Here is a 16,886-nt window from a genome sequence, read left to right as displayed (position 1 = left end):
AAAGATATAATTTTTAATTTTTAAAAATTAACAATCTTTTTATTTCCCTCTCCATTTTCCTCGCACCATTAAAAAAAACCAAAAACAAAAGAAAAACAAGATTTGTGTAACAAATATATATAGCCCCCCAAAACAAATTCTTGTGTTATCCACATGCAAAAAAAAACCCCTCCCCCAGTTTAGTCCAAGAGTCCATCCATCATCTGTCTGTCACAAGGCCATGTTTGATCATAGCCCCATAGCCCCTCTAGCATTTGTCCTTTTCCGTTTTTTGTAAAACTTTGCCAATCTGATGAGTCTAGGTTGTTTTGGTCTGCATTTCTCTCATTATTCGTGACTTGGAGCATTTTCTTCAAGTGGTTATTTATAGCTTAGACTTCTTCCTCTAAAGGCTGCCTCTTTATACCTTTTGACCATTTAATCAATTGGGGAATGGCTTTTACAATACAACTATTGAAAGTTTATTAAACTTAAAAGCATATCTCAAAGGCTTTGAGCACTTAAGGAAAATGTAACTGAAAGCATTGTTGTTCTTGTTTTTTTTTTTTTTTTGGTGAGGCAGTCCATGTTAAGTGACTTGCCCAGGGTCACACAGCTAATAAATGTCAAGTATCTGAGGTTGGATTTGAACTCAGGTCCTCCTGATTCCAAAGCTGGAGCACTATCCACTGTGCCACCTACCTGCCCTAACCAAAAGCATTGTTGACAAGGAAGCCAACTAACCCGTATTCCCACCCTTAGTGTTGCCTCTGACTCTTCCCTCTCCTAAGCACTCAGTAACCAAGTCCTATCAATTTTAATTTTTCACTATGTCTCATATATATATTGCCATCTCTGCTTTCCCAGCCTAGTAGTAGGGCCATCATTACCACCAAACTTGACTGTTTTAATAGCATGTTTAGTAGAATTTTCTAATAGGGCTCTACCCTCACTCCTTACCTGAACCCACCTGCCCTTTATAGCATTGCCAGGTGTATCTTCTTTATGATTAAGCGTCAGCATGTCTTTCTCTTCAGCGGTTGTCACTGGCTCCCTCTTGTCTACCTAGTGAAGTTCACACTCCTTTACCTGATGCTCAAGGTACCTCCTACAACCTGGCATCATCTCAGTTTTATCATTGTCTCATTTGGCTTTAGCCAAGTATCATTATGGAATTCTTTCATGTCCATGCCTTTTGTTTTTCCCTAGTTATACCTGGAATGTCCTTACTCCTCTTCTTTCCCTGTGAATTCTAACCCATCTCTTAAAGCTCCTGCTCTCCCCCTTCCCCCACAAGAGATCTATTCCAAGAAGCCTTCCCTTGGACTCTGAGTTGGTAATGACCTTCCCAGTCAAACTTCTTTCGGTATTTACTTTGCAGCTATTGTGAAATATTGTATGTTATGGTTATTTGTGTTTGTGTCACTATAAAACTATAAACTGGAGACATGTTTTATCCAGAATTTACCATTCTCCAGTGCCTCACACAGTAATACACTCATAATGGGTGCCTGATGTTTGTTGTATTTATGATTGAGAGTATCTCTAAGTTCCCTCAAATAAGGTATAGAAAGCATTGTATTAGCACATTTATTGTAACAATTTTGTCATTTATACCACTTCTAGGTCTGTATCCCAAAGAAATCATAAAAAACGAGAAAAGGACTCACATGTACCAAACTATTTATAGCAGCTCTTTTTGTGGTGGCAAAGAATTGGAAATTGAGGGGATGTCCATCAATTGGGGAATGGCTGAACAAGTTGGTATATGAATATAATGGAATACTATTGTGCTATAAGAGATGATGAGCAGACAGACTTCAGAAAAACCTGGAAAGACTTAGATGAACTGATGCTGACACCTAATCATAAAGAAGATACACCTGGCAAAACCAGGAGAACATTGTACACAGTAACAACACATTGTGCCATGACTGATTTTGATAGACTTAGCTCTTCTCAGCAATGCAAGGATCCAAGAGAGCTCCAAAAGATTCATGATGGAAAATGCTATCTATATCCAGAGAAAAAACTTTGGAGTCTGAATGTAGATGGAAGCATATGTTTGCTCTCCTTTTCTTTTGTTGTGTTATTTTGTTTTTTCTTTCTCGTGGTTCCTCCCCATTAGTTCTAATTCATCTTTACAGCATGACTAATATGACAGTATGCTTAATATGAATCTATAACTAGAGCCTATATCAGATTGCATGCTGTCTTGGAGAGGGGAGAGTAAAGGGAAGGGGAGAAAATTTAAAACTTAAAAACTTATGGAAGTGAATGTTGAAAATTAAAAATCAATTAAATAAAACACAATGCTGTCATTTCTAAAAACTGGTCTTTTTTTGGAGGGTGTGGAGGGACATCTCTTTTGGAAATGCCTTTAGAGCCTATGGTGTGTTTTTTTGAACATCTTTAGGGGTGGCACATATTTAACCTGTGAGTGTAATTTTGACTTTTTAAAAACATTACTAAGGCATTTGGAAACAAGTCTGATGAAGAAAGTAAATGCCATTTGGAGGGGAAAAAAATTAGGGGTGATTATTAAGGTAAAATGCTTAATTTTGTGTATCTCATAACTGAACTCTGGAGACATTTCTAAAAAACAAGTTCCAGAATCTTTTGGTTTTGTTTTTTTAAATCAAAAACTGTTAGAACACATGCATTCAGAGGTCACTACTTTGAAAGGGATGAAGTTCTTTTAGATATATAAATTCTGCCATGTCTGTTTTCAAATCAGTCTCATTGCTTTCAAAGTCACACTTTGTGTACTAGCCATGTATGAAGTTAGTTGGGAAGGGGAAATAATTTAACTTGAGGTATATTGAAATATGTGTAATAGATGTCTCTCCCATTAGCCTGTGAGCTCCTTGAGAGCAGCGACTGTTGTTTGCTTTTCAACTAATCAGTCAACATTCATTAACTGCCTACTGGGAATACTGAGCATTGGGGATGAAAAAGACAGTCCTTAACCTCAAGGAGCTTACCATCTAATGGGAGAGACAGCTTGCAAACAAATATATACAAAGCAAGCAATATACAGAAGAAATGGGAAATAATTAAAAGAGGGAAGTTGGCACTAGAGCACTTTACACAATGCCTGACATATAATAGGTCTTTGATAAATGCTTGTTGATTGTCTGACTATAATAAATTTCTACACATACATACACACACATATTTACATGCTCTGCATATATACATGCATGTAATCATATAGTATACATGAGATGTATATGCATACTGCTGTACTAAAATTTGGTGTGTGTGTGTGTGTGTAGGTATATCTGTGTGTAGGGTCTTGCAATGTGCATTGGCCCTGGAGTCAGGAGCCTTAGGCTCTAGTCGGAGGTCTACAACTGATCAGCTTGGGCAAAGTTGCTTACCCCCTTAGAGCCTCATTTCTTTATGTACAAAATGAAAGGATTTGAACAAGAAGATCTCTAAGGGCTTTTCTAGCATTCTGATCCTTAAATATAGCTCTCGTTCACACCAAACAAAAATTGCTTCTCGCTTTTGCCAGTTGGCTCTTTGTAGGATTGCTTTCATAGACTTATTTCTGGTGTTGAACTGTGATATTTATCCTTATGAATGTGAGGGGATGTGTCATTCTTCACAGCTTAAATATTTTTCTGATTTCTTTTGTGTTCCCTGCAGGAAAGATTCCAAGTCAAGAATCCTCCCCACACATACATCCAGAAGCTGAAAGGCTATCTGGATCCAGCTGTAACCAGGAAGGTAAGATGAATTTGATGGCTGTTAGGCTGTGTCCTCATTAGCAAGCAGAATCCTCTTGTGTTTGAAGAAGACTTCCTTCCTCAAACACAAATCCGCTGCCAGATCCTCCAGGAAACATAGTCTTTTGAAATTGAAAAAATGAGAAGGGAACATAGGGAAAAGACTCCACCTCCCCTGACAATTCCCATCACCTTGGAAGTTTGGCTTTTGGGGGTATTTAGTGGAGAAGGAAGGAAGCCAGGCAGAAGGGCTATTCAGTTATTGCCATTTGTTCCCATTGCAGTGTGCAAGGGGAGAGCTCAAAGGTGTAGCAAAACATGAGAAAAGTGTGCCTAGCAGAAAGGAAAGATGTTTTGTCATGCACTGGTACACTTCCAGAGACCTTGAGAATTACTGTGGCTTTGTCAGTTCAGCTGTGTGTTCATATCCTGTGTTGCCACTTTTAACAGCCTCTTCCTCCCTCAAGAAGGTGAGGAGAGAACATCTGATTCCATTCTCAACTCATTCTCTTTCTTTCCAAACAAGCCCTGCTTTGTTGCAGCCACACAATTGGTTTGGGCAGATGCCTTGTGGTAAAGTATGTAGCCTGGCACAGCCCTTGGGGCCTTGGAGCAATCCCTGGCTGTCTCAGGGCAAAGCTGGCCTCAATCAAGATGGGCAAAAGGGCTTTACACCAGATAACGTTTGTTTTCCTGCTGACCTACTGCCCCTCCTTTTTGTCAAGGCTACAGTCCCTCTGTTGTTGTTCATGTGGGTCAGGAGAGAAAAAAAGAAAAACTTCACTTGCTAGTTATTGGCTTAGGGGCTGTTATCTCTGTGGGTAATTGTTATTATGCTTTTTAATAAAAACAAAAAAAGAAATCCAATGAGAACAGACTTTGCTTCCTTCTAAATTTTTTCTGAACTTTTCTTTTGAGAGTAGCTTGTGATAAGTAAGGGGAGAAAAAAATAGCGTGCATTTTAAAATTCATTCAGTGTCTACAATATACTAAGTTCTGTTCTTGAGAGACTCCTGGCACAATGCCTTCCTCTCTAAGAGATTACATTCTGAGGCAGCTTAATGGCATAGCAAGTGACACAGTGGATAGATCACTAGATCTGTAGTCAGGGAAGCCCCAGAATTAAAATACGGCCTCATACGCTTACTAGCTCTGTGTCCTTGGGCAAGTCACTTTCCCTCCGTTTCCTTAACTGTAAAATGGAGCTCATAATAGCGTCTACCTCCCAGGGCTGTTGTGGGAAACAAAGGAATGTATTTGTAAAACATTTAGCCCACTGCCTGGCACATAGCAGGTACTATATAAATGCTAGCTATTTGGTTTCATGGCATAGGTATCACTCATTCAGTAGTGTAGATCAAGTATGAAGGTAGAGCTGCACCTTACATGACGAGAGTCAGCTTCGTGAGTGCTGCTCAGTTCTTAAATTAATGGGTGACATTTTTGGTTTGCTTCCTTCCCTAATTTACTTTGCCAGCTTCCCATGGAGCTGCATGAATTAAGACAGCTGAGGAGTTTAAGGTAAAAATGTTTTAAAACAGGCCTTGCCACAGGTTCTCCACTCCTGTTTTAAATGATAACAACTTTGAAAGATTCCAGAACTCTGATCAGTGCATTAGTCAGCCATGAATACTGATGGGGAAAGCATGCCGCGCATCTCTTGGTGAAGAGCAGATTGACTGTAGTCATAGTAGGAGATATACGTTTTTTAACACAACTAATACAATTCAAATTTGTTTTGCTTGACCATACTTATTTGTTACTAAGAAAACTTTGATTGGGAAGGGTAGAGTCTGGAGGGGTGGAGGGGGTAGTGATGTGAATGGAAAAAAGGAAGAAATAAGCAACAGGGAAGCATCTAAACGTATATAGAAGAGGTCAAAAGGAAGTCTGGGAAGGAGACATAGGCAGGGCAGTGGTGATTCTGCCTTTTTAAGTTTATTTTTTAAAATAAGCTGTATCTTAATAAAAATGGAATAAGGTTAAAAATAACACACAAATTGGCATAGTACAGTTTTTCTGCTGACAGTTGTCAATAGCATTTTCTTAGGACTGAATGTTTAAAAATGGGTTGCAAACAGCACGTAAATTGCAGTACACCAAGGTGGACTATTTTGAGCCCACTATCAGGAGCTAAAGTTTGGGAACTTGAAGTGAGATGCCAAGTGGCTCTATGTAATGCTGAACCTCGTCCTCCTAGAAGCCTCAACTGTTGTCTTCCCAAAGTTGTGACTGGGTTCTCAGAGCCCCTGGATCAGAGTAAAGCAGATCTCAAAACTAAATCATTCAATGGTTTACAAATTTCACAAAATGAAAACATTTTTATATTCTTGCAGCATTCGAATTGAAAACCCATTAAGAAGCACTTGGCTCCCTACCCAGAGCCATAGTAGGGAGGAAGAAGCTCATAGGGGTGGGGCTATCCTCATCTGGTTCCCAGCCTCATCATGGGACACTCCTTGGGACTGTTGCTTCCTGCCTGTACTGTAAAGCAAAACATAGCAAACAAAACAAAAAACAAAACTTTTCCTCTCTAACAAATAAAATCCAGAAGTCAACAACAAAGAAGGTTTGTTTGAGCTGACCTTTGCTCCTGAATTTACCTCCTTGGATGGTGTCTGTTCACCCTGAAATGCTTTGTGGCTGTTGGTCTGTGTTCCATTTTCCCTGTTCATTAATTCAGCGGAAAAAAAAATTAAATAGACATTGAATCAAACCTCCCTGGTTTTAGAAAGATTTCTGTCAGGATCTGGCAGCAAGGGACACTCAGTTCCACACAACCTAATTGTAATGCTTAAAGCCAGGAAAGAAGGAGATTTTGTTTGGAATAAGGCATGGTTTGCAGTTAAAATGAGTTTAAGATTCTCAGCTGTGTTATAGAGAGAGGAAAAAAAATAAAAAGAAAAAGATTTCAAACCAGGGCTTTAAATCCCAGCCAGACAGTCTAGGCTGAGCTGCCTCCATTTAACTGTCCTTGGAGTCACAGAATATTTCATTCATTAATCTTTGGTTCAAATCAAATAGAAGATACTTAATTCTTTTTAGGAAAAAAAATGTGTCTAAGCAAGTTTTGTTTAGATATTCTTCTGTAATTTATTTTGATGGCTTAAAATGAAACCCACTGGAGCAGAGAAGGAAGAGGCCAAATTAAATATCTCAGTGACCAGAATTTGCCAAGGCAGCTTCCCCATGCACTAGGCAGTTGCTTGTGCATTGAGGTTTGTGCTGATGTCTGGCACCAAAAAAAGACCGCAAACCGCAGACCAGCAGAGTCTGGTTCTCTAAGGGCAGCTGCCGTTTTGGGGGTTGTGAAATAAAACCTGTTATCTCTGCCCTCCAAAACCTTGCTTTTTGCCACAAAAGTATCCCAGTAGACCTTCCTTTTACAAGGGCAGTTCTGGAGTGTGGTATCAGGGGTTTATGCCTCCCAACCCAAAGATATACTTTCTTGTGTCATTCACTATTTGTCATTTAAGCACTTTGACTTGTACTAGAAAGAATGATCTATAGAAATGGAAAGCATTATTATTTGGTAATTACTTAATGGACGAGTGACTTCTGAGGCTGACTCTTTACAATACAAAGTCTAGATGAAGACCAGGCTAGAAAATGTAGAGAAATCAATCAGTCAGTCATTAAGCACTTATTAGGTACTAATTAAATGCTATGTTCTACTCAATGCTGGGGATAATAATAATAATAATAATAATAATAATAATAATAATAATAATAATAATAATAATGATAGTGCTTGTCTGCAACGGGCTTATATTCTAATAGTGGTGGGGGAGGGTCAAGTAATTACTTATAGATAAGTAAATGTTATAGATACATAAAAGTTTCATGCCAAGAAATACAAAGTGATTTCTTGGGGAGGAGATTACTAATGAGAGAAGAATATAGAAAGGAGACACAAAACAGATTTACAAATGAATAAATACAAAATAATACAAAGCTTTTTCAGGAGTTTGGGGGTAACAAGTAGGGGATGAGGAAAGGTCTTATGTATCTGATGTTTCTTGAGATGGCTCTACAGCAGGTGTTCTTAACCTGGGGTCTGTGAATTTGTCTTTAAAAATATTTCAATAACTATTTCAGTATAATTTATTTTATTTATAATCCTTTGTATTTTATGCATTTCCAAACGTTATTCTGGGATTGGGTCTGTAGGTTTCACCAGTCCCCTAGAGGGGTCCGTGACATAAAAAAGTTTAAGAACCTCTGGTCAATTGATTCACAGAGTCAACAGTGAAAAGGCAGTGCATTGCAGACATGGAGGAGCATGAGATCAGCATGGAGGCAGGAGATGAGATACTGTATACAGGGAACAAGTGAGTTACTTTGTTTGGATTGTAGAGTATGTAAGGAAGAGTAATGTGTGATCAGCCCAGAAAGGTTAAGTTGGAGTCAGATTATGAAGGGCTTTACATACCAAAAAGAGGAGTTTGTCTTTTCTTAGAGGCAACAGGAAGTCATAAAAGCTTCTTGGCTAAGGGACTTATTTGATCAAAACTGTATTTTAGTAATACCGGTTTCTCAGCTTTTCAGTTACCAGGCCATTCTCATCGTCCCCCCAAGTGTTTGTTTGTAAGACTGGCTGATTTATACCAAAGTATCAACAAAATTGACGCGTGTGTGTGTGTGTGTGTGTGTGTATGTGCACGCGCATGTGCTCGTGTGTGTGTGTGTGTAAGAAATGCCAGGGAACTTCCATTGTGCCTTAGGAGAAAAGGTAAAAGCACAGCAAAAAATATATCGCAGTATATAATTTCGTGCAAAATTGTGTCTTACAAACTATAAATACTATAGAAGTCTAGAAGACAAGGAGCTCAGTAAGCACTGGCATAATCATGAAGAGCTTCATGAAGGAAGGAGGCGAGATTTGAACTGGTCCTTGAAGGATGTGTAAAACATCGGATAGTGTAAGGGAGAATGGAGGATACTCCAGGCAAGGAACCAACTACAGTGGAGAAAAACAGCAAGAATGAAAGTAGTGTGTTTTATGGAACACTGAGGATCCTGACTTGACTAGGAAAGACTTTAAATGTGCATTGTCAGAATTAGAAAAAATTTGTATATAAATACACCTTTTACTTTTTTTATGAATTCTAGCTTTTACATAATTTGTTCTTTCATATCTTCCATTTTTGCCATTGCTATATTTCTTTTTTTATAAATTCTCACACACACACACACACACACCCCACACCCCAATCTCCTCTACCATCAGTCCTTTGGAATCATGGGTAATAATAGTACAGAGCTTAAATAGGGTTAGATTATGATGGGCCTTGAAGCTACTTATTTCATGAAAATAAATATCAGGGTTTCCCCCTTTATCTTGACATTACCCTTAGAGAGGAAAAAAACCCCTAAAATGTGTACCTACTGAAAGATAGCTTTAGTATACTCTGCACAAAATAAAAGATGAGAAAATCCACTTTAGAAGTGGTCATGTTTTTCATGCTGCATCAGTCTTGTTACAATTAACCTACAATTGCGGCAGTCTGCATAAGTACGTAAGTCTGTTTCTTGAGTTTTTCTTTTCTTGAATTGTAGAAATTCAGGAGACGAGTCCAAGAATCTACACAAGTGCTAAGAGAACTGGAAATTTCTTTAAGAACAAATCATATTGGGTAAGTGTTATGTTTTGACTCTGTAGCTCTGAGGCCTTCCTGTGATGAATCTTCATTATGTAAAAATGATACCATCAATTCTAAGGAATGAAATAGTTTCCTTTCTGGTCATTACAAATTAAAAAAAAACCACCAGCAAAAACTGGTGGTGAGTGTGCCAACATTTTATTTTGGGGAAATGAGCTATTCTTGTTCTCTGTAAAAGTATCAAGAGAAGAAGCAGGGTCAGTAGCCCTTGATTCAGCACTGAGGGGATTATCTCGACTCCACAATCTCTTGTGAGGATGCTGTGAATAAAGCCAACTCAAAACAGTTAGGCTAAAGGTGAGTATGTCATCTAACATGGGCTGAATTGCAGTAGTTGCCCCAAATCTGTAGACTGGCTTATCTCAAAACTTTATTGGATCTCCAGCCTGGTTGTAGATGGCATATACCTCTTTCTGCTGTGCTTACCCCTTTCCTCATTTTGTTGGAGTCCTAGTGTGATGAGGAGGAAACTGGTGGTACATTGTGTTCCTGCTGCCACTTATAAACTTACTATCAGGTCCTGCCCTATAGTGATACCAAAATATATGATCCCTCTTTATAGAAAGATTGGGAACCCTGAACTAAACAGCATAGGAAATTTTACCATGCAATACCGTAGCTGCTTTCCTGTAGCAAATAGGTTATACTTACTTATTCCTAGAATGTGTTGGTGGACATTCCTAAGACTCTAAAATGGTGTGGTATAATTGGAAGAGTAGTGACCTAGAAGTTAGGAGACCTGGGTTCTAAGCCTGGTTCTGCCTCTTGAGGTCTGTGGCTTGGTGATCTGAGTCAACCTTGGTAGACTGCAGGTTTCTAGGCTTCAGTTTCCCTATCTGTAAAATAAGAGATTTTAATTAGATTTTCTCTGAGGTCCTATTCAGCTCCAGAATTCTGTAATCCTGTGTTGTCTTGTATTTATTGTTTTAGGTGAAAATTTTGTTGCAGATTTACGGCTTTACATTCTCCTCCCAAATCTCAATGCCTCTCCTCCCTGCAAAGGCAGAAGTTTCAGTTTTTCACACTTATTTTTTCTAATCAAACTAAGATGGGTTTCAACCTTAGATCGGTTTCCTCATAGGTAAAAAGGAACTTGTACTCCATTACCTCAAAGGAACTTGTACTCCATTACCTCAAAGGTGTCTTTTAGCACTAAACCTTTGAGCCTATGAATTACAAATGGTTTATTATACAAATGTTTTAAAAGATAGACCTTTTGTCTTCCTTAAAAGACAAAGATCGTTTTAAAGTGATGCAGCAAAGTTTAAAAAATGCCTTTGTCCTCGATCTGCTGAGCTGTTCAGAAGCCTGACTGGGTCTAGCTCAGAGTTTATGTTCATTCACCTCTATCCTGAGAGACTTGACAAAGAGGAGTGGAAGTAAATTAATCCCTAAGCTCTTTCTCTGAACAGGAATGAGATACCCAGAGCTGTGGAACAAAGATGATGAGACTTGTTTGTGGGGTATTGGTGGTTGTGAGTTGATGTGTCCAATAGTCTAAATTCAGGGAATTCATATGCTTTTTGTTCTATGTGGATTAGGATCAGCAATCCACTCTGAGGGCCAAGACTGAGAAGTTGGCATCTTTCCTTGACAAAGTATGGTGGAGTAAGTTGAGTTCAGGATTTCCACAAAATATCAGAATGTATTTCTCAAACATTGCTAAAATGAAATGAAATTGACCATCACATACCAAGGCAAAACCATCATTTCTAATGTGGAATTAGCAGAATGGAAGAGGCTCTGGTTGGAATGAGGTTGGAACAATCTGTAAGCAATTGGTATGGTTGGTTATTCAAAATGGAGCTGGCATTTCATAAGAAGTACAGAGTTTGTCCAGTGTACACTCTGCAATTTTCCCTCAGTCTTCAGCCATGTGAAATGATCTCCAAAAGCCTTAAATGTAATTGTTAAAGAAATTAATGAGGGTGAATTAAATGGTTGTGTCCAGACGAATGCAGGGATATCTATACATGAAGTCAGACTGGCATACTATGACTTAAGCAATTCACTTTGTAATTGGACCAGAAAGGAAAAAGGAAACATTCACATATATTTTAACATGGCCAGGGAGAACTAGACTTTTGATGTGTAATTTGGAAGGCTAAATTTTTTTAAAATTACCTCCATTTTCAGCACTATCACCTTGCATGGTGGCATAGGGGACACTATGCTTGGAATCATAAGTATTTATGTTTTACAGAAAAGATATCTTTTCTCAAAGAGCTTACAGGATGAAGAAAGCTGTCAGCTGCTTTGAAGTTGCAGGCAATAGGACTGTCTTAGAGTACACCATCTTAGTTGGTTATATCATACATGCCTGAGGGATTATCAAAAGCCACCTTTCTAGGATACTTGTTTTAGAATAGTTATTCTTGGCATAGAGAAATTGTGCCCTGCTATATAAAGTGCTGGGCTTGTCTTGAAGACTTATCCTTTGTTTGACATTCAACTAGCTTTGATTCCCTGGACAAGTCACTAAACCTATACATATGTGCCTCAAGCAGCTCTCTTGTGTTTATCTGCTAAACCATAGAAAGGTTCCTTCTGCTGAATAATTTCCCCACACTGACAAAATCACATCTTTTAGTATTCCTGTTGTGCTTTAAACCCACAAAGAGGGTAGATTTTTGAGGTTGGTGGTGTGAGACTTTGGGAAATAATAGCTCTAGGTGGCATATTTTTAAAAGAGAAGATTCCTGGTGATTGTATGTAAACCTGAAACTCTACATCTTAGGGATCAGGAGGGGTTTGATCCTGGAGAAAAGAAGCCAATTTCCCTTTTGATAAATTACATTGGTAGAAGTTGGTCTAGAGATGATGCTGGTCCCTTTTTTTTTTAGGGCCTAGAAATAATAGAGAATAAAAGGGATTCTAATTCATGAAAGCATTTGAAGTGTCCTGAAATACCGCTGAACCAAACCAAAAAGTGTTACATAAAAGCCTTGTGGTATGAATAAGTAAATGTGATGATGCAGATATCATGATCATATGATAATAACAGCTAATATTCAAATGGCACTTAAATTTTTTCAGAGCACTTTGGCTATATTATTTCATCTGATCTTCTCAACAGCCCTGTTAGGGTTCTACCCACCCATTCATGTAATTTTTAGCTCTCTTTTATTTGTTGCTTTTCCTTATTATTATGTAAGTTCCTTGAGGGCAGGGACTTTATTTTTGTGGGGTGGGGCACATATACTTATATCCCCACTGGTTATCACCAGACAGCAAGAGCTTTATAAGTTTTAGCTGCCTACCTGCCATTTTCCAGAAGAGGAAACTGAGCCAGAGATAGGTTAAGTGACTTGCCCAGGATCAGAAGCTATGCGTCAGAATGTCTGAGGCAGGATTTGAATTCCCAGTCCTTCTAACTGCCAAGTCCTGTCCTCTCTATCTACTAGGCCATGTTGCTGTTTCATATGGTTGTTCCATTGTACTGTTGATACCACTCTTTCCCCAAAGAGAATTATTTTTTTTAAGTAGTTGTCTGCAACAACAGATGAGAGAAATTAATTTTATAGGAACTTGGGTTAAAGATTGAGGAAGTTCTAGAAGCCACTCACATTACTTTGTGGCCCTTCTTCTCTATTTAGAGCCCACAGCTGGGCCAGGGTGAAAGAGGATAAAGAAAGGGAATAAGCATGTATATAGTGTTTTCTATATGCCAGGCACTATGCTAAGCACTTTTACAAATATTATCTCCTTTGATCCTAACAACAGTGCTGTTATTTTCTTCATTTTACATTTGAAGAAACTGAGGCAAACAGGTTGACTCGACTAGGCATACATATCTGGTAAGTGTGTAAGGCCAGATTTGAACTCAAGTCTTCCTGATTTCAAGCCCAGCACTCTATTTGCTGTGCTACCAGCTGCCTCTGTTGTAGGAAGATCAAGAAAGTAACTGCAGGAGCACATGGCCAGCTGAAGGAGAGGCAAGCCCAAGAAGGTAACCGCTGAGCTGATTTCCACCTTGTCTGACAGGCTACAGGCAGCTATGAGAGCCCTAGCAGGAACAGAGAAAGGAGCGAGAGTAATATCTAGTGTTGATATTAACTCTGGCCCATGTCTTTTCAGCAAACTTGGTTCCTATTGGTGCCTGTAGTCTTGGATGATGATGAATATATATTCTGAAGGAGAGACTATGTCCAGAATTTGCTCTCAGCTCTGTGCTTTCCTAGCTGAGTCATAGAGAGAGTAACTTAGGAATGTTGGCCTGAACACTGTTCAGAAACAGTGACCAGTGGCCACTGTACTCAACTCCCATTCCTACTTTTTGTTCCAGCTATTTTTTACTTCTTCTTTTCCCCTTCTCCTGTCCCTCATCTTTCCTTGACAACCCCTCTTTTAGTTGGGGCATGCCCAAATGCAAATTTATGACATAAGGTAATTGCCCTGAAGCTGTGAGGTATTGAGTAAATAATGTGTGCCATCAGAGCCAGGAATAATTCTACTTTCCAAAATGTATAATTACCTAATTTGAATCCTTTTGTAAAGAGAGATGTATAGGAAAATGTGTGGAACATGCACAGTGGTTTGAAGAAAAGAAGGAATTGCTTGCTGTGGGAACCCTGATTTTATGGCTAAGTCATTTGCATGATTATTTACATATTTCGGTACTTCAAGGATGTGTGATTTCATCCATGTGGTTATGACTCCACCAGTGTAGATGACAGCCTCTCCACCCACCAAGCCTTAGTAGATACTTAATGAATTGCTTTGGCTAAAGAAAATGAATCACTTGGTGGCCAACCCTGTGATGAAGAGTTTCTCTGAACTCAGCCTGGCTGCTCTTTAGAAACAGACCTGCAACTTGGTAGAACCTGCCCGAACTTGATCCCCTCTGAAATAGCCTAAGAAACCCTCTTCTTTTCCTACCCTGGCTTACCATGAGGAATTAGAATAGGGTGTTAGTGGGGGAGGAATCATTTACCCAGATCTGTAAAAAGGAGGCATCCTCTCCTATATATTTATATTCAATAAGGTATTATGTGACTGCTTGATGCCTTCTTTCTTTCTTTTCTTTTTTTTGCCATGATTAATGTCTTATTTCTATCACTCCCTCTTTCTTCTCACCTCCCTCAACAGACTCCATAACTTACTTTAGTACATCTGTGCTTTCATCAAAATGGGTACTCCCTCCAAACAGTAACCTGTCCATACTTTTTGAACCTGTGTGAGTCTTGTCTGTGTCCTCTCAAAATTTTCCATAGGAGGTCACTGAGGATTCAGGGGTCCTTTTTCTAGGTCTTGACATTTTATGGGTACTAGTCCAGGAAAGGTTTGCAGATTGTCCAGGAAAGGTTTCATAGAGAAAGTGGCACTTGAGTTAAGGTTCAGTATAAAGCAATTAAAACAAAAGACTCTAAAACAGCCTAGAGTCACACACTGGAAGAAGAGAGGGAAGGATTGAGCACACTCAGGGGATGAAGGGCAAAAGAGGAAAACTGCTTTCTATCTTGATCCCTAATAATTCCCTTATTGCTCCAGCAGTCATTCTGAAATCTCCCATCACTGTAAATTCTGGCTTCTTTTTCAGAACCCAGTCATTGTTCTAAGGTGGTACCACATGGTAATTAGAATGGGTTAGTTACAGGCACTTTTTTAAGTTACTGAAAGGCCACAGAACCAGGGCAGTGTAGATAAATCTTACAGCTTTGGATTAGAAGTGGAACAAGAACTGTGCACTACACGGAGCATTACAGGCAGCCATCTCCTGTAATCTATACCAGTGTGGTCCAACTGCAATACAAGTGGAGAGCACTGACCTGGACATAAGGATCTTTGTAGGCTGCTTATTGACTTCGAAAGTTAAACATCTTTATATATTTATTTTTTTATTAATACATCAACACATTAAAATCAGATAGGAAGCACATTTTAATCTGCTTCGGTCACACTTAGAGTCGTGGTGCATGTGGCTGAAGGGCCACGTTTTTGACACCTCTGGTCTACCTGGCATGAACGCCCCATTATTTACATCATCCATCCTTTTATTCTACCTAGAGCTCAGAGAGTTTTTCCCTCCCAGATTAATTCTTTTGTGAAGGCAAATTAGGCCATTTTTTGCCTGGGTTCTTACCTAGCCTCGAATTACTGGATGAGGGTTGCCTCAAACAAACTGAGACCTGGAAAAGAACTTAGATTAAAAAGGCCAGAGTCCCCCACTGCATCCTGGGCCATTGCCAGTTGTGCTGACCTGTATCTTGCCACTGGACTGTGATGACTCTAGAGGAGAGAGTGAGGCTGATGACTTTGCATAGCCCTGCCTCACTTAAATCCACTTCAGCAAGTCATGGCATCACTGTCGTGATATCGCTGGTCCTTTTCAAGAACAAAGGTTGAGCTACAACACCACCACCAACAACAGCGGTAGCAGCAAGGACATCAACAACAACAATCTACCTGGAGGTGATTACTCACTCAGGCTTAGGCTTCTGATACCCAAGGGCAGGAAAGGACCAGGAATGCCACGTAGAACTAATTAACTCTTATCTTATAAAGAGTCAGGACTTCGGTATGCAAAGTGTATACAAATTGGCGTTTTGAATCTTTGATTGCATAGTGTTCTTCTGTCAGCCTGCTTTAGGTCTTTTCATCCTGAGACCATAGAGATAGAAACTTCAAGGAACTTTGGAGATCATTTTGTCCAACCCTCTCATTTTACACATGAGAAACCTGGGCATCATAGAGGTTTAAGTGATTTGTCCTATCTTATATAGATAGTAAACAGCAGAACCAGGAAATGAAACTTGGGTCCTCTGACTTCCAACTACAATGTTCTTTCTACTGTGTCATACTGACACCTTATACTATCTTTTTTTTGGGGGGGTCCCTTTTTGGCTGTGGCTCTATACTCTAGATACCCTCCAAAGAAGAGCTTAGAAAATGGCATATCAGCAGTCAGCAAGCATTTATGAAGCAATTAGCATGTGCTAGACGCTGTGCTAAGTGCTGAGGATAGAAAGACAAAAATATGGTTCTTGCATCCAGAAGCTCATATTCTAATGCAGTAGACAATATATAAATAGCTATATAAATACAAGGTATATAGAGTGCGTGGAGGGTCCTGGTAACCTTTGGTGGTATTCGTGAAACTGTGCAGTTTCAGATAACTGAGATTTAGGTGTTCTAGAAGGGCCAAAGGCCTTAGTAGTTTGCTTTAAATGTCCACCCTTCACTGAAATCTGTATGCAAATCTTCCTTCTGAGAACCCATCAGTAGGAATGGTAGAAAAGCCAAGAGGTTTTTATTTAAAGAACAAACTGAGAATCAGATTTTGAGAGTTAGTCTAATTGTCTCTCCAGTTTGTATGCCATTTTGTTTCATTTTGTTTTGTTTTGTTTTTTGTGATTTCTAAACCTCTGATTATCAACGTTGTCAACATGTCCCAAGGCCTAATTACTACAATAAATCACATTTAGAAAAACAATCTACAAACAGATACTGTCAGATCACATACATGGTTGTCCAGCTGAGCTGGTTTAGTATAGTTCTCATGACAAAGTCA

At 39.1% G+C, this 16,886-nt stretch overlaps 1 protein-coding gene across 1 annotated transcript in view; it reads left to right on the top strand.

The window, feature by feature from the left end:
* Nucleotides 1-16,886, top strand: part of FMNL2 (formin like 2) — a 378,592-nt gene that overhangs the window by 254,943 nt on the left and 106,763 nt on the right. The window contains 2 exon segments of the mRNA XM_020970317.2: nt 3,634-3,714; nt 9,273-9,349. Coding sequence (XP_020825976.1) covers nt 3,634-3,714; nt 9,273-9,349 — 158 coding nt within the window.

This window comes from Phascolarctos cinereus, unplaced genomic scaffold (assembly GCF_003287225.1).
Source record: "Phascolarctos cinereus isolate Bilbo 61053 unplaced genomic scaffold, phaCin_HiC Scaffold_726;HRSCAF=1367, whole genome shotgun sequence".
NCBI classification, from domain to species: domain Eukaryota; kingdom Metazoa; phylum Chordata; class Mammalia; order Diprotodontia; family Phascolarctidae; genus Phascolarctos; species Phascolarctos cinereus.
The sequence above is the reverse complement of the archived record's forward strand: the minus strand, read 5'-3'. Positions and strand labels throughout refer to the sequence as shown.